At 40.6% G+C, this 23,186-nt stretch overlaps 1 protein-coding gene across 2 annotated transcripts in view; it reads right to left on the bottom strand.

The window, feature by feature from the left end:
- pde7a (phosphodiesterase 7A) overlaps positions 1-23,186 on the bottom strand; it is a 170,319-nt gene that overhangs the window by 64,578 nt on the left and 82,555 nt on the right. For both annotated transcript variants that reach the window (XM_072254435.1, XM_072254440.1), the window contains 3 exons: positions 22,777-22,860; positions 17,314-17,465; positions 1,441-1,504 (listed from right to left, as the gene is read on the bottom strand). In XM_072254435.1, the coding sequence (XP_072110536.1) occupies positions 1,441-1,504; positions 17,314-17,465; positions 22,777-22,860 (300 nt within the window). The remainder of the gene's footprint in view (positions 1-1,440; positions 1,505-17,313; positions 17,466-22,776; positions 22,861-23,186) is intronic.

Here is a 23,186-nt window from a genome sequence, read left to right as displayed (position 1 = left end):
TCATAAAAATAGATATAATATGCAATCTGTGCATTCAATAAACATTTTTTCCATGAACTTTGCAAGTTGCAGAATGCCATGTTGTATTTTCGAAGATCTTAATCCACTAAAGCTAAAATAAATAGATTTAATCCAATGCAAATAATTTAGTTTCATATCACTATTTCATAATTACTGTTATTTACAGTAAATGATTATTCTTTCTTTTCAAATCTTTTTATTGTTATATTATACAAAAGAAATAACACAAGTACATTGAAGTAACAACACTTACAATGTCTCAAAAAAGACATTATCTTAAAGATTGAAAAAAAAGTGATAACAAAAATAACCTACTAAACAGAAAAAGTGAGAAAAAAGAACCCATTAGGTGTACAACCCCGGAGCCAGGCATCATACAAAAGGCTTCTAAAAATAAACATCAAACCGCCAGCAAGAAAAGAAAATGTACCAAAAAATTTACAATCAGATCGTGGAAAAAATCTATCAATTAGCTCAAATGATAATAGCAAGCAAATGAGCCCCATCTTTTCTCAAAATCAAATAAAGGTTCGAAGGTTCAACTTCTAATTTTCTCCAAACTAAGACATAGTACGGTAAATGATTATTGACCACCATCGTAACATCTTTAACTAGACAAAATTACATCGCAAAAACTTGAATAAGAGGTTGGGAACCACCGTTCTACAGAAACAAGAAAATTCAGGTCATCCTTGACTTCAGATAATGCAATTGAAAAATGCAACTAAAGGAAATTGCCCAGAGGAAATAGTTTTGCCGTGCACATCCATGGTCAGAATAAAAATTTGCATGATAGCTACAGTTCACCTTTCAATAGAATTATAACCCCCAGTAATGAAAAATTACCTGCACATTTGCTCATGGAAGACGTACTATAAATTTAAGTCTGCTGGTTTTATTCTGGACAACCTATGCTGATACCCTGGGGAAAGCTGAATCTGAGATCACAGCTATTAATTTAGCTATTTACGTATTGATCTGTGCACATGACTGAAGAGAAGAGGTGGAGAGGCTGGGACAGATTCTTCAATTTTCTGAATTCTGTACTTGTAACAGAATTTTGGGGAATATGTTATGGAATATGCTTACAATTGTCTTAATATGCAGGCTTGTTTTAGTGGGTTTTGAATCAAGACATAAATCCCTTAATTGATCCTTCTATGCTCTGAAATGAAATGACAAATTAGCTGTGGATCCTTGGCCTAACTAGTTATAGGTGCACATACATAGTCACAAACAACTTCTTTAACCCCTTTCTGGTCTGATTTTTAGAAAAAAAAACTGTATATTGGAAACATTACATATTTCAAGATCTAGCCACCAAGAATTCATCTTTAAACTAAATGTATCAATAAATTCTAATTTGTCAGATTTGAAGACTGGCATAATTTTCGTGAAGAGCAAAATCACTTAACTTACCACTTGTTAATCTGTCAAAAAGAAAGATGTCAAAATTCCAACTTCCATCCTTTTCCAGCATACACTGAAAGTACAAAATTAATAATCCTCAGAAAAAATCTTTAAAATCTGAAATTCATTTTTAAAGAACAGCTTAATTCTTTATCATTACAACAAGTGCCCACTCTGAGGTTTCTCCATTCACCACTAGGAAATATTGGACAAAACAGGACAGAGAGTTGGAACATTGATGGGTGGAGGCTACAGAGTTGTTCGTACAGTGAGAATGTGATCCAAAGTTCATTAGATGGGTGTTTGTTTGGAGATGGCTATAAATCATTGGCATACATAGTTGGCAAGAATGATGGAAAGATACAACACAACTCTTATTCTACATGCATCTACCATATGGAAATTTTGTTTATTCAGAACAATGAACAGTGAATGAACAGGCATAGTCTGTGTAAGAAGATGAGAGCAAAACACAATCTTCTGTAGAAACCATTTACAAGTCAGTGTCTAAAGCTGATTAAGTTTCACAATTGTAAACAATGTTTTGTTTAGAACACAATCCATACAAAATAATTAAGTGTAATAGATCCGTTTTTATAATTCATTGTGAATTAAATGAAAATCCCAAATGGCATATTCAAGAATGAAACTGCCCTTGATTTTCCAAAGACAATTCATTAATTATAACATAGGATACCATGTTGAAGTTGTACAAGACATTGGCGAGGCTTAATTTGTAGTACTGTGTGCAGTTTTGGTCACCTACCTACAGGAAAGGTGAAAATAAGGCTGGAAGAATACAGAGAAAATTCACAAGGATGTTGTCGAGTCTGGAAGACCTGAGTTATAAGGAAAAATTGAATAGATTGGGACTTTATTCCATTGAAAATAGAAGACTGAGAGGAGATTTGATAGAGGTATACAAACTATCAGAGGTATTAGTAGGCTAAATGCAAGCAGGCTTTCTCCACAGAGGTTTGGTGGGGGCACAACCAGAGGTCATGGGTTATGGGTGAAGGGTGAAAAGTTTAATGGGAACATGAGGGGAAACTTCTTCACTCAGAGGGTCATGATAGTGTGGAACGAGCTTCTAGCACAAATGATGCATGCAACCTCAATTTCAATGTTTAAGAGAAATTTAGATAGGTACATTGATGGTAGGGGTATGGAGGGCTATGGTCCAGCTGCAGGTTGATGGGAGTAGGCAGTTTAAACGGTTTGGCACATACTAGATGAGCCAAAGGGCCTAGTTCTGTGCTGTACTTTTCTATACAAGGAGGCAGTGAACTTGCAAATGTAATTTTATCTTTATTGGCAAAATCATCGGTAATTCACAAGGTTTTAGACTGAGGAAATATAACCAATGGGTCACTGCTCAACTTCAATTTGCTGAGAAAAATAACCCCAATTGCCAAAAGGGCAAAATTAATGTGGCTTACTTCTCCAAAACTTCAAAAAGGGGAAAACAGTATTGCCATAACTGCTAATCATATATCCTAGTGGCAAATAGTCAGTTTCAAATAAATAATTTCTTAAATTGGTGACTAAATGGATTAAGCGTCATTACTGGCTTTAATGCCCTAAAGCTAAAGATGCAAAATTGTTAGCCAAGTTTCCTGCACTGATCATTATTCAATAAACAGATTAATATACAAAACATAAAACAATTTTATGCGATTACGTTATGGATATAGAGAAGTCTCAAAAATGGTTTATAAAAATATTGAAGAGAGGCAACAATATATTGTACAACGTCCACTGTTAGGAGTGAACTGGTAACATATGGAAGCAGTAGACTTTCCAAGCTAATGAGCATAAAGATGTGGAGTTATTTCCCTACAGGCAAAACTACAAAATTCAGCTCAGTAGTAGGCATTGCTGCCTCTAATCCCTGTCCCGCAGGGTGCTAACATAGTTGATTTAGTATTGAATCAGTATTTTAAAGTACAAAGAATGATGCTCCAGGTAATCTGCTGGACTAGAGATCATTTCCAAATATAAAGTTATTTGTGAAATGTTCTTTGGTATGATTCAACATGCAGATTTGTGAATAGTGGTGTCTGTGTCCACCCTGAGTGATTTGAAGCTGGTTACCGGTATGGTAACTGATTTACCAGAATCAGGTTTATTATCACTGGCATGTGTTGTGAAATTTGATAACTTAGCAGCAGCAATTAATTGCAATACATAATATAGAGGAAAATATATAATAAAATAATAAGTAAATGAATTACAGTAGAAGTAAACTGAATAGATCAAAAATCATGCAAAAAATATATATATATTTAAAAAGTGAGGTAGTGTTCACAGGTTCATTTAAGAATCAGATGGCAGAGGGGAAGAAGCTGTTCCTGAATTGCTGAATACCAGACGGTGATGCAGCCTGTCAGAATGCCATAGAACAAAGAGCCATAAGTTATCAGTTGTCACTTGTGGAAATAAATGAATACTGACTTGGCCCAGGGCCAATAACGTGACAAAGTTCAGTCAGATGACCTGCAGCCAACAAGATTGCCAGGCAACATTTGAACTAATAAGCAACACACATAAAAAAATGCTGGTGGAACGCAGCAGGCCAGGCAGCATCCATAGCAAGAGGTACAGTCAACGTTTCAGGCCGAGACCCTTTGTCAGGACTAACTGAAAGAAGAGACGGTAAGAGATTTGAAAGTGAGAGGGGGAGGGGGAGATCTGAAATGATAGGAGAAGACAGGAGGGGGAGAGATGGAGCTAAGAGCTGGAAAGTTGATTGGCAAAAGGGATACGAGGCTGGAGAAGGGAGAGGATCATGGGACGGGAGGCCTAGCGAGAAAGAAAAGGGGAGGGGGGAAGCCCAGAGGATGGGCAGGATCCCCCAGTGGCCACACATTTTAATTACACGTGCTATTCCCATTCTGATATGTCTATCCACGGCCTCCTACTGTCAAGATGAAGCCACACTCAGGTTGGAGGAACAACACCTTATATTCTGTCTGGGTAGCCTCCAACCTGATGGCATGAACACTGACTTCTCTAACTTCCGTTAATGCCCCACCTCCCCCTTGTACCCCATCCGTTATTTATTTAACAAATAAATAACATTCTTTTCCTCTCTCTCCTTTTTCTCCCTCTGTCCCTCTCACTATACCCCTTGCCAATCCTCTGGGTTTTCCCCCCTCCCCCTTTCTTTCTCCCCAGGCCTCCCGTCCCATGATCCTCTCTCTTCTCCAGCCTCACATCCCTTTTGCCAATCAACTTTCCAGCTCTTAGCTCCATCCCTCCCCCTCCTGTCTTCTCCTATCATTTCGGATCTCCCCCTCCCCCTCTCACTTTCAAATCTCTTACTATCTCTTCTTTCAGTTAGTCCTGACAAAGGGTCTCGGCCCGAAATGTCGACTGTACCTCTTGCTATGGATGCTGCCTGGCCTGCTGCGTTCCACCAGCATTGCTTGTGTGTGTTGCTTGAAATTCCAGCATCTGCAGATTTCCTCATGTTTGCAATTTGAACTAATAAGAATTGTTTAAAAGTAAGAAGCTTCAAATGCAAAGTGGCAACCACTCTCTGGAGACCAACCATAGCTGACATGGTGGACCACACATCACAGTGGGATCACTACTTCCCTGAGTATTACTTTTTCTATTCTGTGAACTTTCATGAAGGGTCAGGGAAACTTAGTAGGTGTGCACACAGGTATCCAGCTGTGTAAATTCATGTGCTTTTTAGTTGAGACAATAATGGTACTTGTCAATAAATATAGATTCTCTCTGTACCTAACTGAACATTATCATTATTAAGAGGGAGTCCTTGTAACAAACTAATAAAGCTGTCAGGAATTATCAAATTACCAGAGGGTCCCAAAAATTCATTAAGTTCACAAACGTCCTTCAGTGAAGATAATTTGCCAGCCTCTCCGTCCAGTGTATATGCAATTCTTACAGTCTTCTCTTAGTGACAAATCCTATATATTAAATACATTTGTGAGAAGCATTGAGAGGAGCAAGGGCACTTAATACACTCTTGGTGAGTCTCCAAAGTTTACTGCTGACTGATTCAGTGGCACAACTGCCCAAGCTGGCAGGGTCTTGACAAACAACCACCAAACTGGGTCTGTGGCAGGAGCTCAGAAAACCAATCTACTTGAACTTTTCCCTACCAATTAAGGATTGTTGCAGAGTAATGGCTTCAAAACCAATACAGTAGCTGAAAATTAGCAAACACGAGGAAATCTGCAGATGCTGGAAATTCAAGCAACACACACAAAATGCTGGTGGAACGCAACAGGCCAGACAGCGTTCATAGGAAAAAGCACAGTCGGCGTTTCGGGCCGAGACCCTTCGTCAGGCCTAACTGAAAGAAATCAGTTTTATTATCATCGGCATGTGTTGTGAATTTGTTAACTTAGCAGCAATTCATTGCAATAAATAATACAGAGGTAAATAATAATAAGTAAATCAATTACAGTATACATATAGATTAAAATAGATTAAAAATCATGCAAAAGCTGAAATAATATATATTTAAAAAGTAAGGTAGTGTTCACGGGCTCAATGTCCATTTAGGAATTGGACGGCAGGGGGAAGAAGCTGTTCCTGAATCACTGAGTTTGTGCCTTCAGGCTTCTGTACCTCCTACCCGATGGTAACCGTGAGAAAAGGGCATGCCCTGGGTGCTGGAGGTCCTTAATAATGGACACTGCCAAGAAATATGGCAAGTCAATGGCAGCAGTTATATTCTCCCGCAAAGTGTAACCCTCATACTCCTCATCCCATCATTGCCATCAAGCCAAGGGCCTGACTGTTGTCTAACAAGGAAAGTAGAAGGCAATATAAGAGTACCAGAAGATTTACTTAAAAATGAGATGCCAAGCCAATGAATCAAAACCAGTGCCACCAATTGATGTTGTAGAAAACTGCTGTTATATCACAACAAAAAAAATTTCAATCCACCTAATTACTATCCAAATAGTCTAAGCAGAGTTACAGAAGGCATAATAGTCTCTGCTCCAGACTTATTATCGCCAGACTTAAATGCCACAGAGCTAGCCTTCAGCAGATGACATACATAAGAACACAAGAAATAAAAGCAGGAGTAGGCCATTCGGCCCATCGAGCCTGCCCCACCATTCAATAACATCATGGCTGATCTGTCCGTTAACTCAGCTCCATCTACCTGTCTTTTCCCCATAACCCTCAATTCCCCTACTATGTAAAAATCTATCTAACTGTATCTTAAATATATTTAGTGAAGAAGCCTCAACTGCTTCCCTGGGCAGGAAATTCCACAGATTCACCACTCTCTGGGAAAAACAGTTTCTCCTCATCTCCATCCTAATTCTTCTCCCCTGAATCTTGAGGCAACGTCCCTTAGTTCTAGTCTCACCTAGCAATGAAAACAACTTTCCTACTTCTATCTTATCTATCCCTTTCAAAATTTTGTATGTTTCTATAAGATCCCCTCTCATTCTTCTGAATTCCAGAGAGTATAGTCCCAGGCAACTCAATCTCTCCTCATAGGTTAACCCCTTCATCTCTGGAATCAACCTGGTGAACCTCCTCTGCACTGCCTCCAAAGCCAGTATATCCTTCCGCAAGTATGGAGACCAGAACTGCACAGTACTCCAGTACTGCTTCACCAGTACCCTGTATAGTTGCAGCATGACCTCCCTGCTCTTGAATTCAATGCCTCTACCAATGAAGGCCAACATTCTGTTTGCCCTCTTAATATCCTGTTGTACCCCCGGTTCATCCACGGCTTTTGGTTTGGGAATGTACAGCAAGTCTTTGTAGGCACACACTCAACCGCACAGGGTTTAATGAAGTCAGTAACAACTGCAGCACACTCATCCAGGTTCGAAGATGAAGGCCTGAATATAGTCCAGTCCACCAATTCAAAGCAGTCTTGTAAGCACTCCTGTGCTTCCCTTGTCCATACCTTCTTGGTCCTCACTACTGGTGCTGCAGTCTTCAGTCTCTGCCTATACTCAAGGAGCAGAAGTACAGATAGGTGATCAGAAGTGAGGTCGTGGAATAGCAGGGTAGGCATTCTTGATGGTGGTGCAACAGTGGTCCAGTGTGTTGTTTCCTCTGGTATTGCAAGAGATCTGTTGGTGGTAATTGCTTAGTAATTTTTTCAGACTGGCCTGGTTAAAATCCCCCAAAACAATGGTGAAGGCGATAGGGTGCACTGTTTCGTGCATGTTGATCCCACTGCTCATATCATCTAAAGCTTGAATGACATTGGCCTGAGGTGGAATGTATACTACTACCAAAATGATCCCAGAAATCTCCCGCCGTAGGTAAAAAAGACGGCATTTTACTGCTAGATATTCCAGGTCTGGTGAGCAGAATTGGGACAGCACTGATATATTCCTGCACCAAGAAGAGTTGATCATGAAGCATACTCCTCCACCTCTGCTCTTGAGAGACTCTATAGATCTATCCTGATAGCGTATAGTAATTATCTTGATCTGAATCGCTGCATCTGGTACAGAAGAGGTTAATCAGTATTCCGTGAATCAAAGAACACACACGGTCCAAATGACCCTCTGATTCAACACCCTAGCTCTGAGATCATCGATTTTATTCACCAGAGACTGCACATTTGCCAGCAAGATGGTCGGTATTGGGAGTCTAAAACCCTGTTTCCTTAAGCACACTTGTGTCCCTGACCTACAACCATGTTTCCTTCGTGGGATCTAGCAAGGAGTCCGTCCACAGTCAGCATTGTTCCCATCAGTTTTAAGCAGCAACAGTCTGTTTAAACACATTAAGACATCTTAGTTGACTGTACTGACCATGGAATCAGTTGTGCTTTTTAAGCTATATCAGGCTGAAACGAGAATATTCAATTGTATCCATTGAGAGTTCTGCTGCTACAAGTGTTGCCCCTAGGCATCCCGGAAATGACTCCAGGTCTGTACCAGAATACCAGGTATGGTTTGTGTAGGGCTATTTCAAGGGCGAAGAGACAACTTCAAACGAGGTTGGCGGCGACATCAGATGTATGACAATTCTGGCAGGGTTTGTAAGACATTACTTCCTACAAAGCAAAACTTAATAGCGTGAATGGCAGCGATGCCTCACTACCAGATGAACTCAACGCCTCTATGCCACTTTGAAAGGGAGAACACAACTATAGCTGTGAAGATCCTTGCTGCACCTGATGACCCTGTGATCTCTGTCTCAGAGGCCAATGTTAGACTGTCTTTAAAGAGAGTGAACCCTCGCAAGGCAGAAGGTCTCGATGGAGTACCTGGTAAGGCTCTGAAAACCTGTGTCAACTAACTGGCGGGAGTATTCAAGGACATTTTCAACTTCTCACTGCTACAGGCAGAAGTTCCCACTTGCTTCGAAAAGGCAACAATTATACCAGTGCTTAAGAAGAATAATGTGAGCTGCCTTACCGATTATCGCCCAGCAGCACGCACATCTACAGTGATGAAATGCTTTAAGAGGTTGGTCATGACTAAACTGAACTCCTGGCTCAGCAAGGACTAGGACCCACTGCAATTTGCCTAACGCCACAACAGGTCAACGGCGGTTGCAATCTCCATGGCTCTTCACACGGCTTTAGGCTACTTGGACAACACAAACACTTATGTCAGAATGCTGTTCGTCGACTATAGCTCAGCATTTTAATACCATCATTCCCACAATCCTGACTGAGAAGTTACATAACCTGGGCCTCTGTACCTCCCTCGCAATTGGATCCTCGACTTCCTAACTGGAAGACCACAATCTGTGCGGATTGGTGATAACATCTCCTCCTCGTTGACAATCAACACTGATGCACCTCAGGGGTGTGTGCTTAGCCCACTGCTCTACTCTCTCTATACCCATGTGTGGCTAGGCATAGCTCAAATACCATTTACAAATTTGCTGATGATACAACCATAGTTGGTAGAATCCCAGATGGTGACGAGAGAGCGTACAGCAGTGGTCCCCAACCACCAGGCCGCGAGGAAATGATACGATTTGGCGATGTGGAACGATAGGAGTCAGTTGCACCTTTACTCATTCCCTGTCATGCCCACTGTTAACTAACACCATCCCCACCCCCCTGGTCAGCCAGTCTGCAAGAATATTGTCAATATTAAACTGGTCCGCGGTGCAAAAAAGGTTGGGGACCCCTGGCGTACAGGAGCGAGATATGCCAATATGTCAACTAGTGGATTGGTGTTGCAGCAACAACCTGGCACTCGACATCAGTAAGATGAAAGAGCTGATTGTGGACTTCAGGAAGGGCAAGATAAAGTAACACATACCAATCCTCAGAGGGATCATAAGGAGTGAGCACTTTCAAGTTCTTGGGTGTCAAGATCTCTGAGGACCTATCCTGGTCCCAACATATCGATGCAATTATAAAGGCAGCAAGACAGCGACTATACTTCATTAGGAGTTTGAACAGATTTGGTATGTCAACAAATACAGTAAAAAACTTCTATAGATGTACCATGGAGAGCAATCTGACAGGCTACATCACCATCACTGTCTGGTATGGGGGAGTGGGGGTGGCTACGGCACAGGATCGGAAGAAGCTGCAGAGGGTTGTAAAGTTAGTCGGCTCCACCTTGGGCACTAGCTTACAAAGTATGCAGGACATCTTCAAGAAGCAGTGTCTCAGAAAGGCAGCATCCATTATTAAGAACCTCCAGCACCCAGGGCATGCCCTTTTCTCACTGTTACCATCAGGTACAGAAGCCAGAAGGCACACACTCAGCGATTCAGGAACAGCTTCTTCCCCTCTGCCATCCGATTCCTAAATGGATATTGAATCTTTAAACACTACTTCACTTTTTTAAAAAAATATATATTATCTGTTTTTTGCACAATTTTTAGTCTATTCAATATACGTATAAAGTAATTGATTTATTTAATACTATTATTTTTTTCTTCTACATTATGTATTGCATTGAACTGCTGCTGTGAAGATAACAGATTTCATGACACATATTGGTGATAATAAAAACAACAGGAATTCTGCAGGTGCTGGAAATTCAAGCAACACACATCGAAGTTGCTGGTGAACGCAGCAGGCCAGGCAGCATCTCTAGGAAGAGGTGCAGTCGACGTTTCAGGCCGAGACCCTTCGTCAGGATAATAAACCTGATTCTGATTATGGTCCTAAATCTGAAGATGTACAAAGTAGCTAAGAAGAGATTGTCTGCCTTTGACATCAAATCAAGATCAAATCAAGGGTACCTTCAAGGAGCTCTGGCAAAACAGTAAACAAAAATTACAGAAAACCTAATCTACAAAACCTTTCCTTATAACTCAGACCAGCCCACTCTGCAGATCCAGGCAGTATCCCGATAAAATGTTCTGCATTCTTTCTAGCTTACAAAACCGTCTTCCTCTCCCATGGTGACCAAACTGCATACAGTTCTACAAGCGAGACTTCACCAGTATCTTGTATAACTGCAACACAACTTCCCCACTCCTATATTCAGGCCCGAACCAATGAAAGCCAGTATGCCAAACACCTTCTTCACAACCCTATCTACCAGTTACACTTCTCTAAGATATATGCATTTATACTCCTAGGTCCCTCTGTTCCATAACACTCCCTAAGACCCTACTGTATTAGTCCTACCCTGGTTTGATCTCCTAAAATGCAACTACTGCATTGAAAGCAATTTTCCAATCCTTAGCCCACACAGCTACCTGACCAGAATCAGAATTGGGATTAATATCACTGGCATACATCATAAAATTTGATGTGATTTGGCAGCAGTACACTGCATTATATAATTAATCTATATACTACTAAAACTCTCATGCTCTGTCTGTTTGTGACCTCCAATTAGCGCAAACGGTGCATTACAGCAGCACTTTTTTTGGCTAAATTGAATTCAAATGCGCTAACTTACAGAATGCAGGCAAAGTTCAGGGTTATAAAATTGCTCATTCGCCAAAAATCAACAGGCTGGCTTTCACCCGAGACCTGACCGGCCATCATGGGAATTAGGACGCAACAGCCCGACGCATGCGCGCGGCCAGCCTCAGCAGTGACACCTCCCGCAGCAAAAGGGCAGGGCAGCTCTATTTCCAGGGGTCACATTCTAATCACCATCATCATATGCAGGATCGGGACAGATCAAACTGCCACCCATCAATAAGAGATAATTAAATCTTATTGTAATGACGTACTCCGAGACACCCATAAAACCCTTTGCTGCAGTCAAAGGACAGCAGTGACTATATCACGTCCATTTAGGAGAGCGCCAACCACATCATCAAGAATAATCAGCATCCTTTGGTGTTATTGCTTCATATCTTCTCTCCAGCATTAGGGTAAAAAAAAATGGTCAGCCTAATTATGCCGCATGGAAAGGGAAGGGGGACATTATGGTCAAGAGATGACGACAAATGTCGTTGGGAAGCAGCAAGGAGAGGGATAGAACAAGAATCGGATGAGGCCAGGGCCGCACAACTGCAGGATTAAACAGTTGGGATAAAATAAGATGACAGAAGAAGAGACAGAGGAGGAGAGGCATGCATGTCTCCAGGATCAGAGACTAAGAATAAACAGCAGAAGAGATGAAGAGACGGGGAACGAAAGGACTGCACGTTTCCAGAATGACAACGAGAGGCACAAAGGTGGCAGATAAACCAGAAATGATGCCATCAAAAGTGTCCTTCGTTAAATGAGGAGCAGCTATATTTGCTTTGCTATGCACTGTTCTTCTTTAATAAACTGAGGTTTTCTACTTTAGTTTCCAAAGCAAAGCAATAGCAATAGCATTCAGGAAAATGTAATGTTCATTCTGTTCACATCAGACTGCACTACCCTTCTCTCAAAGGGTGTCCCAACAGGTCACCCCGCTGTCTATTAAAAACTAAATTTACAACAAGTCTACTTATTAATAAAGTTAAATTAAATTAGTGCAAAAATAAATAAAAAATAGTGAGGCAGTATATGGGTTCAATGTCCATTCAGAAATCTGATGGTGGGGGGATAGAAGCTGTTCCTGAATCGCTGAGTGTGTGCCTTCAGAATCCTCTACCTCCTCCCTGATGGTAGCAATAAGAGGGCATGTACTGGGTGATACGGGTCCTGAATAATGGATGTCACATTTTGAGGTATCCCTCCTTAAAGGTGTCCTGGATGCTGGGGGGGCTAGTGCCCATGATGGAACTGACTAAGTTTACAGCTTCCTACAGCTATTTCAATCCTGTGCATTTCCAACACACAGCACCCCCCACCATACCAGACAGTGATACAGTCAGTTAGAATGCTCTCCACAGTACACCTGTAGAAATTTGCAAGTGTCTTTGATGACATACCAAATCTCCTCAAACTCCTAATGAAATATAGCTGCTGTTGTGCCTTCTTTGTAACTGCATTGATATGCCGGGCCCAGAATAGATCCTCAGAGATGCTGACATCCAGGAACTCCTGGTAATTTTTCATGATCTTCTACAATTCCAATACCAGCTGTTTTAGCATCATGTGCAAACTTCATAATCATCTTGTACATTTACATCCAGATCATTTATATAGATTACCAACATCCCAGCACACCACTAGACACAGGCCTCCAACACTCTGCCGCTTAGCACTTTGCCTACAGTGAACCTAATGAGTTATACCACGCCCCCCCCCCCCGATTTTGGTGGCATGCCAAATGCAGATTCTACTTAAGCTAATGTGTAAAGTTTAAGCTATGTATCTTGTAATTGTAGGTGTTAAATGGAATGACAATTTATCTTCATTTTCACTGTCTCTGATACTCAGCCAGGTTGTGGTCCATCAAAAAAGTAACAGGTTTGGGTTAGTCACACATCTCAAACCCTGCAATTTATTTACGGCAGCTACTTAACTTGCCTCCGATCCATTTCAACTAAACTGAACAAAAGTATGCAAATTTTGAAAGGCATGGTTAAGAGGATCCCTAGCAAATGTAAAAAAAATCTAGTAGGTCGAACAGCAAAAACAGAAAGGAAAATTATGCGACGATTTTAATTAGATGATTAGCTTTGAACACTTAATTGATGTGCAACATTATCTTTGCTTCATTTTCCATGAATGCCACATGACTATTTCCAATATTTGTTTCTCAGATTTCCATCCATGCAGTATTTTACTTTTGTTGAGAAGGTTAAATTAAAAATCTTCCAATAATCTTGCATAAGGGCCTAAAAAAGAACTGCACATAAAACTGCAAACTACCCTCAAATTCCAGATATGTTCTGAGGTTTCCTTTTACAGAGGCTTTGCAATTACCTGGAAGTGTCTTCTTCAGAATAACCAAGATGTTAAAAATGATAAAAAGTTGAAAGCCCTAAATTCAATGTTTGAACTGATTCACAGCTTTCCTCTTGAAGGAAGTATATTTCATTCAAAATGTCATGTGTACCAGCAGCTAATCCCTTGTTATTCTGGTTGGGAACCAGTGCTTAAATTTATCCCTAACTTCCGACTGCACAGGTGACTTTGCTTTGCATATGACACTATTTTGCACATTAACTGTATGGGACCGCAACAGTCATATGCAAAGCGGAATAACTAAGACAACCAAAGGGCACAGGAATGGGCACTCCACTTACCCGACATTTGATTGGATATTGTGTCAATCAAAAACCATTTCAGGGAGACCATCCCCACCTCCTACCTACATTGTTACATTCCAAACCTATCCCAAATAACAGATAATATAATTGAAATCTGATTCACAGTTGCAAAATTGAATGTGTCATTGATTTTCAATGGTTCATGTTAAAGTTTATCCCTTTAAGGAATATTCAAGTGACCTTGCTTCCTTCCATTAAAGCCTCTTTTGTTGGTTAAGCCAGTACTGATTTGTAGCCTAGTATTAAACTTACAGAGCTGTAACTGCATCAAAATATGCACTGCATTGACACCACTGCTGTGGGTTCAATGTTGCTCATGTATAGGAACGTCACTTGCAAGGAAATGTTTGGTTCAAAGTTGCATTATGCTCTTTTCATACTGGGAAATGTTGATTGCAATGGCACATAAAAACAAACAAATGCAGTTGAATTTCCAGACCACAACCAATTTGAATATAGCATACTTCAATATTTGATGTTCCCCCATACTGTTACGATTACACAGGAGCAAAGTCCTTTCCAGTACAGGCTTCCCCTGCTATCCAAAGGTAGAGCATTCCTGTGAAACCGTTCATAAGCCGAAATGGCGTAAGGCGAAGAAGCAATTACCATTAATTTTTAATGGGAAAAAGTTTTGAGTGTTGCCAGACCCAAAAAAATAACCTACCAAATCATACCAAGCAGCACATAAAACCTAACACAAACATATAGTAAAAGCAGGAATGATATGATAAATACACAGCCTATATAAAGTAGAAATCATCGTTGCAGCACTGTCAAGCGTAGCGAAAATCTCATGCAAGCGCTCTTGGCGGAAGCACTCTCTCCAGTAACCTTTAAGCTATGAAGCTGCTATCGCCTCAAAAACCGATCAAACCACCCATGACTACCTTTAAATTCCACTTTCACAAAAATGTCTTTCATTTACAATGGAAACATTTTTGCTTGTTCCCAGGTCCGAAAAATAACCTACCAAATCATACCAAATAACACATAAAAATACACAGCCTACATAAAGTAATAATGTACGTACAGTGTAGTTTCACTTACCAGAATTGGGAAGACAGCGAGCACACTGATGATGGTGTGTTAGGCTGAGGTTGCTGTGGTGGGAGGTACAGGAGTCTGGTCACTAACATCTTCTATGTCTGCCTGCCTCGATGTCGAAGGCCGAGGTTCGTCATCTGCTGTAGCTGATGCGGAAGGCTTGAAAAACGACAGTATGCTTGACTGCTTAGCCTCACGCATTTTTCTACCATACAGTTCTTTGTAAGCACTCAAACCATCCTGCAAATATGTCCGAAACCTACGTGCCCTTTCAAAATTAAAGTCATACTTTTCTGCAATCATTGCAGCGATGTCAATCGCAGCGAAAATCGCATGCAAGTGCTTCATTGTTCAGTTCCTGGACGACTTCACTTTCGGGCTGTTCATTACCGCGTTCGGTTTCCATTCGTATCCTTTCCTCTTGCAATTGCATCAGCTCTTCATCTGTCAGTTCTTAGTCATGGGATGCCAAAACCTCTTCAACATCATCTTCGTCAACTTCCACAAACCCAGCCTCCTTAGCCAAAGTCACTATTGCCATATTTATTGTTGATGGTTTGAAGCCTTTAAAATTGTTCACTGCTTTGGGACACACGTCTCCTCCAAACGCCATTTCTCAGCGAGACTGTTAGCTTATCGAGAGCATTTCCAAGGTTGGCAATTGCCAATTTTATATTGTATTCTTTCCAGATCTCTCGCAAAGATGCTTCAGAGTTGCCCTCTCTGTCAATGGCACTTACAATAAAACGCATGACATTTTGTGTATAGTAAGCCTTAACTGTGGCTATTAGGCCTTGGTTGCACGGCTGCAACAACGATGTCGTATTCGGTGGTAAGAACACAACACAAATGTTACCACCATACTCGGTAATGCCAGGTGGATGAGCAGCACAATTGTCGACAATCACAAGACACCTATTATCGAAGTTATTTTCTCTACAGTACTTTTCAACAAAAGGACTAACGTATTCACTTATGTACTCAGAAAAAAATCCCTTGGGTATTCCCACCGCTTGGATGTGAACGGAACACAACAGGAAGTGTATTCTTATCGACACCTTTAAGTACCCTTGGATTTTCTGAATGGTACAACTAGTAGAGGCTTAAGGACAGCATCACCAGTGGCGTTAATAATAGGCATTAGGGTAAACCTGTCCTTCGATACTTTGTGTCCCTTAGCCTGCTTTTCTGCTATCGAAAAGAATATCTTGCTCGGCAATTTTTTCCAATAAATTGCAGTTTCATCACAGTTAAACACCTGCTTATATGAATAACCATCTTCTGTAATTACTTTCTTCAGTTCTGCTGGGAACGTTTCGGCAGCTTCAGTATCAGCCAAAGCACTCTCTCGGGTAAACGTTAAACTATGAAGCTGCCCTCGCCTCAGAAACCAATTAAACCACCCATGACCACCTTTAAATTCCACTTTCACAACACTTTCATCACCATCATCCAGTGCTTTCTGTTTCAGCTTATTAAAAAGACTGACTGATTTCTCCTTAAGGAAAACTTAACAGAACACCACGTTTTGTACACTCATCAATCCACTCAAGCAATAGACTTTCTATTTTATCCATTATTGGATGCTGACTAAGAGAGACCACTTTGCCACGAGCAGAACCAACAGTAACATCGGCAGCTTTCAAAATCCTTTCTCTCTGCGTGTAAATAGTGCGAATGGTGGACGCAGGCAAGTTCAACGCGCGGACAATGTCCTTACTTCATTGACTATGATCAAAACGCTTAATTAGGTCCAGTTTTATGCTAAGCGTAACACCCTTACGAGCTCTTTTAGGCTTTTCTGATACCTTAGAACACATCTTGCTAACGGATGCACAAAATAAATCGAGATAAAGCACAGATGCTCATAGACACGTGTTTAAGCTATGGTGGCTAGAATGCAGTTCCGGGGAGGGGGAGGAGCTTGGCTGCTTTTCTCGTAAAAGCGAAAACAGGTAACTAATGTAGGTCTTTTGTAACAGCGAGCTGTCATAAAGCGAACGTTCAGAAAACAGGGGCCACCTGTATTGTGTCAAACTGGCTACCTGTCAGAATTCTCTACCAATAATCTGTAGCTGACCAGTGAAGAGAAATATCACACTCTAACTCTATTACTATTACTAAAGGGGATTTTAAAATATTGTGATTTTTTTAAACAAATAAATTTACACAATTATAAACATTTCTAAAATTCTAACCATCAAATACTTTTAATTCCAAGGAATTAGGACAAACATTATTACACGACTGATCATTGATAATGAAGTAACATTTCAAACTCACCATGGCTTGGCCACTATAATTATCATCCAGTATGCAGAGAGAATCCACAGAAGGAATACCACGAAATAAATGACCTGATCGAAAATATCTTTGAAAACTTAACAACCTTTTTATCTTCCTTGCTGAAGCCAACTCTCCGGTTTCTGGTGGTACTTCCAAAAAGAAAGAAGTGCATAACAAAGATTAATACATATATCACTTATGATGTATCACAGTACTACCCTATATTGACTTTAGTTGTAATAATCAAAAGTTGGGTTCATTAGAATATGCTGATGTCACCTTAATTTGCTAAGACCATAACTGGTCTTTAAAATATTCCACGATTATCACAAATTTCATAACCCTTTACATTAATATCATTCCCCTCAGACTAATATTATGGATTGCAGAAGGCAACTTCAATGTTCTGGACTAGCCATACTCTCTCAAAAATCACAGACTGCCTAGAAATTCAACTACACTCTAATAAAGGTGAAAAACAACTATTCTGGTTTTTGTTCCACAACATTAAAACGTCAATCAAACAAAACAACATTTTGCACTTTCTGTATTTACAAATGTGGCTTAACCCTCCACTCCCAAAGGGAAGTTCAGAATATAAATCAAAAGCACAACTGCCGCACACTGCTTTTCACTTTCATACCTCAAAGTATTTGTTTTGAAATTATCTGTATGGTTAGCTTGCAAAATAGTTTTTCACTGTAAATCAGAGTACTGTATTTTAGAATAGTATCTGTATCTGTATCTGAAGGTCGTGAGTTTGAGCCCCAGCCGAGGCAGCGTGTTGTGTCCTTGAGCAAGGCACTTAACCACACAGTGCTCTGTGACGACACTGGTGCCAAGCTGTATCGGCCCTTGCCCTTCCCTTGGACAACATCAGTATCATGGAGAGGGGATACTTGCAGCATGGGCAACTGCTGGTCTTCCATACAACCTTGCCCAGGTCTGCGCCCTGGAGACTGAAGACTTGCCAGGTACAGATCCATGGTCTCGCAAGACTAACGGATGCCTTTAAATGTGAGAATACTAAACCAATACCTGCACCAAGACAGGAGCTGAGCAGCTGGCAGCAAAATATCAAATCACTCACTTTTTGTCATAGTAATTATGTGACTGGATGGACCAGGTAAGTTTCTAGGCAGTGGTGACTCCAGTTATTGGGGAGCAGAATTTCTCGTTAAATATCAAGAAATACCATTGAATATCAAGATAAGATGGCTTGACTCTCTTTTATGCGATGGCCATTATCTGGCACTCATATGACAGATATTTAATTTTATTGTTTTCATTGAGACATAGCACAGAATAGGTCCTTCGAGCCATGCTGCCCAGCAATCCCGCAATTTAACCTGAGCCTAATCACAGGACAATTTACAATGACCAATTAACCTACCAACCAGTACATCTTTAGTCAGTGGGAGGAAAACGATGGGAGTCACGGGGAGAACATACAAGCTCCTTACTGGCAGTAGCAGGAATTGAACCGAGCTCACTAAACAGTAAAGCACTGTGCTAACCACTATGCTACTGTGCCGCCCCAAATACACCATAATATACTCTTCATCAATTCACACCCAAACCTGGTACAAATCTTGCTACTCATAGGTGTATCAATAGAAATGCAATCATCAGACGTCCTCACTTCTGAAATCATAAAAAGAACGGATGGCTCAGGTCACTATCATTAAGAACCTCAGCAATATCCTGGAAATGAGATGTCTAGAGTCCTTTAAAGGAGGTTTGACTAGATTTCCTCCCCATATCAACGCAACACACATCAAAGTTGCTGGTGAACGCAGCAGGCCAGGCAGCATCTCTAGGAAGAGGTACAGTTGAAGTTTCAGGCCGAGACCCTTCGTCAGGACTAACTGAAGGAAGAGCTAGTAAGAGAGAGGGGGAGATCCAAAATAATAGGAGAAGACAGGAGGGGGAGGGATGGAGCCAAGAGCTGGACAGTTGATTGGCAAAAGGGATATCAGAGGATCATGGGACAGGAGGCCTAGGGAGAAAGAAAAGGGGGAGGGGGAAAAAACCCAGAGGATGGGCAAGGGGTATAGTGAGAGGGACAGAGGGAGAAAAAGGAGAGAGAGAAAAAGAAAAAGAATGTGTGTATATAAATAAATAACAGATGGGGTACAAGGGGAAGGTGGGGCATTAGCGGAAGCTTGAAAGTCAATGTTCATGCCATCAGGTTGGAGGCTACCCAGACGGAATATAAGGTGTTGTTCCTCCAACCTGAGTGTGGCTTCATCTTTACAGTAGAGGAGGCCGTGGATAGACATATCAGAATGGGAATGGGACGTGGAATTAAAACGTGTGGCCACAAGGAGATCCTGCCCATATTTTAGGTTTCTTCGATGCCACACTAAGTCAAAAATCATGTTGATGTCCATGGTAGTTCCTCTGACCTATGTGTTGACACATCAGTTTGAAGCATGCCTCATGCTTTCTCCTGTCAGGCACTTCTATCATTCATGGTAACTTGGATAACAGCAGTAGAGTGAAAAATAAACCAAACTTCTAAAGGCTGCCACATTTTGATTTGCTATATTTATTCTGAGCCCATTCCACTGAGCATGGTGGCAGTGCAAAAGATATGGTGTAGATGCCCTCAATGTCTTCACAAGAATGTGGTGGCAATTTTTCCAGCTAAACAGATTCATCAGCTAACAAAGGATACTAAGAGGTAATAAGAGGCAGATGGAGTTCAACCCAGATAAGTGTGAAGTGGTTCATTTCGGTAGGTCAAATTGGAAGACAGAATATAATATTAAGTCAAATTGGAAGACAGAATATAATATTAATGTAAGATTCTTGGCAGTGTGGAGGATCAGTAAGATCTTGGGGTCTGTGTCCATAGGACACTCAAAGCTGCTGCACAGGCTGACAGTATTGTTAAGAAGGCATATGGTGTGTTGGCCTTCTTCAACTGTGGGATTGAGTTCAAGAGCCATAAGGTAATGTTACAGCTATACAAGACCTTAGTTAGACCCCACTTGGAGTACTTGTGTTCAGTTCTGGTCACTTCACTGCAAGTATGTTGCCTGGATTGGAAAGCATTCCTTATGAGAATAGGTGAGTGAATTTGGTCTTTTCTCTTTGGGAGCGACAGAGGATGAGAGGTGACCTGATAGAGGTATACATGATGATGAGAGGCATTGATCTTGTGGATAGCCAGAGGCTTTTTCCCGTGGTTGAAATAGCTAACATGAGGGGCATAGTTTTTAGGTGATCGGAAGTAGGTACATGTGGATGTTAAAGGTAAATTTTCCCACACAGGGAGTAGTGAGTGCGTGGAATGCACTGCCAACAATGGTGATAGAGGCAGATACAATAGGGTATTTTAATAGACTGTTAAATAGTTGCATGGTGCTTAGAAAAATAGAGGGCTACGTGGTAGGGAAATTCCAGCCAGTTTCTAGAGTAGGTTACATAGCCAGCACAACCATTGCAGGCCAAAGAGCCTGTAATGTGCTGTAGATTTCTATGTTCTAACTGTGGCTTCCTTGGCTTGATGCCATTAGACTTCATGAGTCTGAAGTAAATAGAACAAACTCACAAGCATTCCCTCTTCATGGTATAGCACTATGGCACCATTGCTAGGTAACTCTTGGTGGCTTGCCCCAGAACAAGACACCTAGGTATGAAGTAGTAGTCTGGGGCATTAGCTTAAAAGTGTGATTGGACAAGAGTTGTTTTATCAGGGTGTTTCCTACTTAGGTACAATTCCCGATAGAGGCATATTTCTCAACTCTAACAAGTGAGACTCTAATCTACAGGATCAATGGGTTCGGCTGGACCCAAAATATATCCAGATCCAGTGCCAGGAAAGGCTGTATGATCAGTCTAAAATAATTTTTGCTGTACATACTTAGCACAGCTGAGTGTTTTGCTAGATCTTTTAGAGGTCCGAATCAATCAAATTTCATGGCACTGGAGTTGCATTTGAATGAGATGGTCTGAGATAAGAATAAAATTTCCACTCCTGAATAACAGTGACCAGATAGGTCCATAAGGATAGACGCAGATTCCAGATAACTGAAATATACAGTAGCCGGCTTCTCTGGTGAGATTTAAACTCACTGGCTGAATTTTAACCTGGACTCTGAAGGATGCAGCTCTGCTAGGAAGACCAGATTATATTGACAGTAAGTCTGCTGAACTCAGCCCCTCCATTAACATACTAGTGCCAACTTCCCCCAAAAATGTCCATTCTAATCAATATACAAGCATCAGGACTTCATCGATACACCGAGGCAGGATATAAATAGGACTTGACCCTTGATGGAATCATTCAATAATAAAACAACTAAAAGCAGTGAGAGCCCCTGATACATCAAGTAGATCTCAAGCGGAGAAGGTAAGCACTGAGATTTGACTTGAGTATAAAAAGTTTCTGACAAGCAAGCTGGGGGAGGGTAGAAGAGAAACACAAGTTATTAGCAATTAACAAACTTTCCATGGGACTTCAAACAGAAACACTACATTGATAAAGAGGAACATAGTTTTTGGGACTTTTGTGGATTGCCAATCTGGCCCACTCCCCAAAAAATTGTGTGCCCTTCTGCGTGCATTATATTTGACAGTCATTGGTGTTACCTGTAATACAATACAAATAAAGGAGATTGGACAGCAGATTCACTGATGCCCACTGGACATTGGGCTGAGGGTCGCAAAGAAAACTTGGTCAAATTCCCAAACAATAGAAGGAGCCACAAATAATGAGAACAAGACTGGAGGAAGTTTAATTCTTCACTCCTGGATTCAATGATTCAAAAACTTAATGGGCTCTTAATTCTAGAAAATACCATCATACAATCATCCAGATCTCTGTGCAAATGTATAAATGAATCCAAACCTCTCATGCTACCTTTTTTACTCTTGCTCACTTTTCAAGCACTGTCATCCTTTTTTCTCTACACAATTTTGCATATACCTTGTAACCATCAGCAATGTTGAACCTTTTAAGGTAATCTAACTTTGCCATAGCTATGTAGCTAAAGACAGAAGAAAAAGTAGAGAAATCGTAGGTAAGTTCTGATTTGCTGAGTAAGTGGGTAATGCAATAGTTCAACAGATCGTGTTCTTCAGTACTATTCCTTGTCATAATGAGCTTCTCACAATGGTTGTTGATGACAACAGAGAATGAGGCTGAAAGTAGTAATGAAAACGATAGTTGGGAACAAAGAAAATAACTGATATTTTCGCATTAAGGTAACCTGAAGAATACAAATACTTTGGCTCTGAGTGCTGCTACCTAATTGATACCTTCATTGAACTAAGAGAAACCTTAACACAGCAAAATGCAACTCTGCACCAATTTTCTAACACACTTCTTGTATTTCAGCATTTCAAGCTTTCTTTTAATTACAAATAGAAGTACAAAGTTATTCAAGTTCTTGCAATTAAGTCAGTTTATTCATAAATAAATCTTAACAAAAGCTCAAATAACATTCTTACAGTGCAAAAGGCGAAAATCAATGTAAGGATGCGAGTCTCTTCTTTCAGGTTGAAACCCTGCCCGGCTTCTCACCCTTACATCCCCTGCAAAAAAAAAGAGAAATATTTTGTATGATTTAAGCACTTTCATGAATTAATTGTGATGCAGATGGAATCATACCTAGCATGAGGCATAACTATTTGAAGAGCAGAAAGCAAGAAAAGACAACTAAGCAAAGGACTACAAGTGTTTAAAAATAAATAAGAACAGATTAAATGCAACTTATTAGAAGAATATGCCATGAATGCTTCTTTTAATGGATAATTCAGGCTGTTTGTTTTGTCATACTATGTTGAGGTGTTTTCTATTGTAGAAGGAATTCCAATATCCTTTCCAGTAGCTAATTCTCTTCATTAATGTCTTTGCATCC

The sequence above is a fragment of the Mobula birostris genome, chromosome 1, assembly GCF_030028105.1.
Source record: "Mobula birostris isolate sMobBir1 chromosome 1, sMobBir1.hap1, whole genome shotgun sequence".
Lineage (NCBI taxonomy): Eukaryota > Metazoa > Chordata > Chondrichthyes > Myliobatiformes > Myliobatidae > Mobula > Mobula birostris.
The sequence above is the reverse complement of the archived record's forward strand: the minus strand, read 5'-3'. Positions and strand labels throughout refer to the sequence as shown.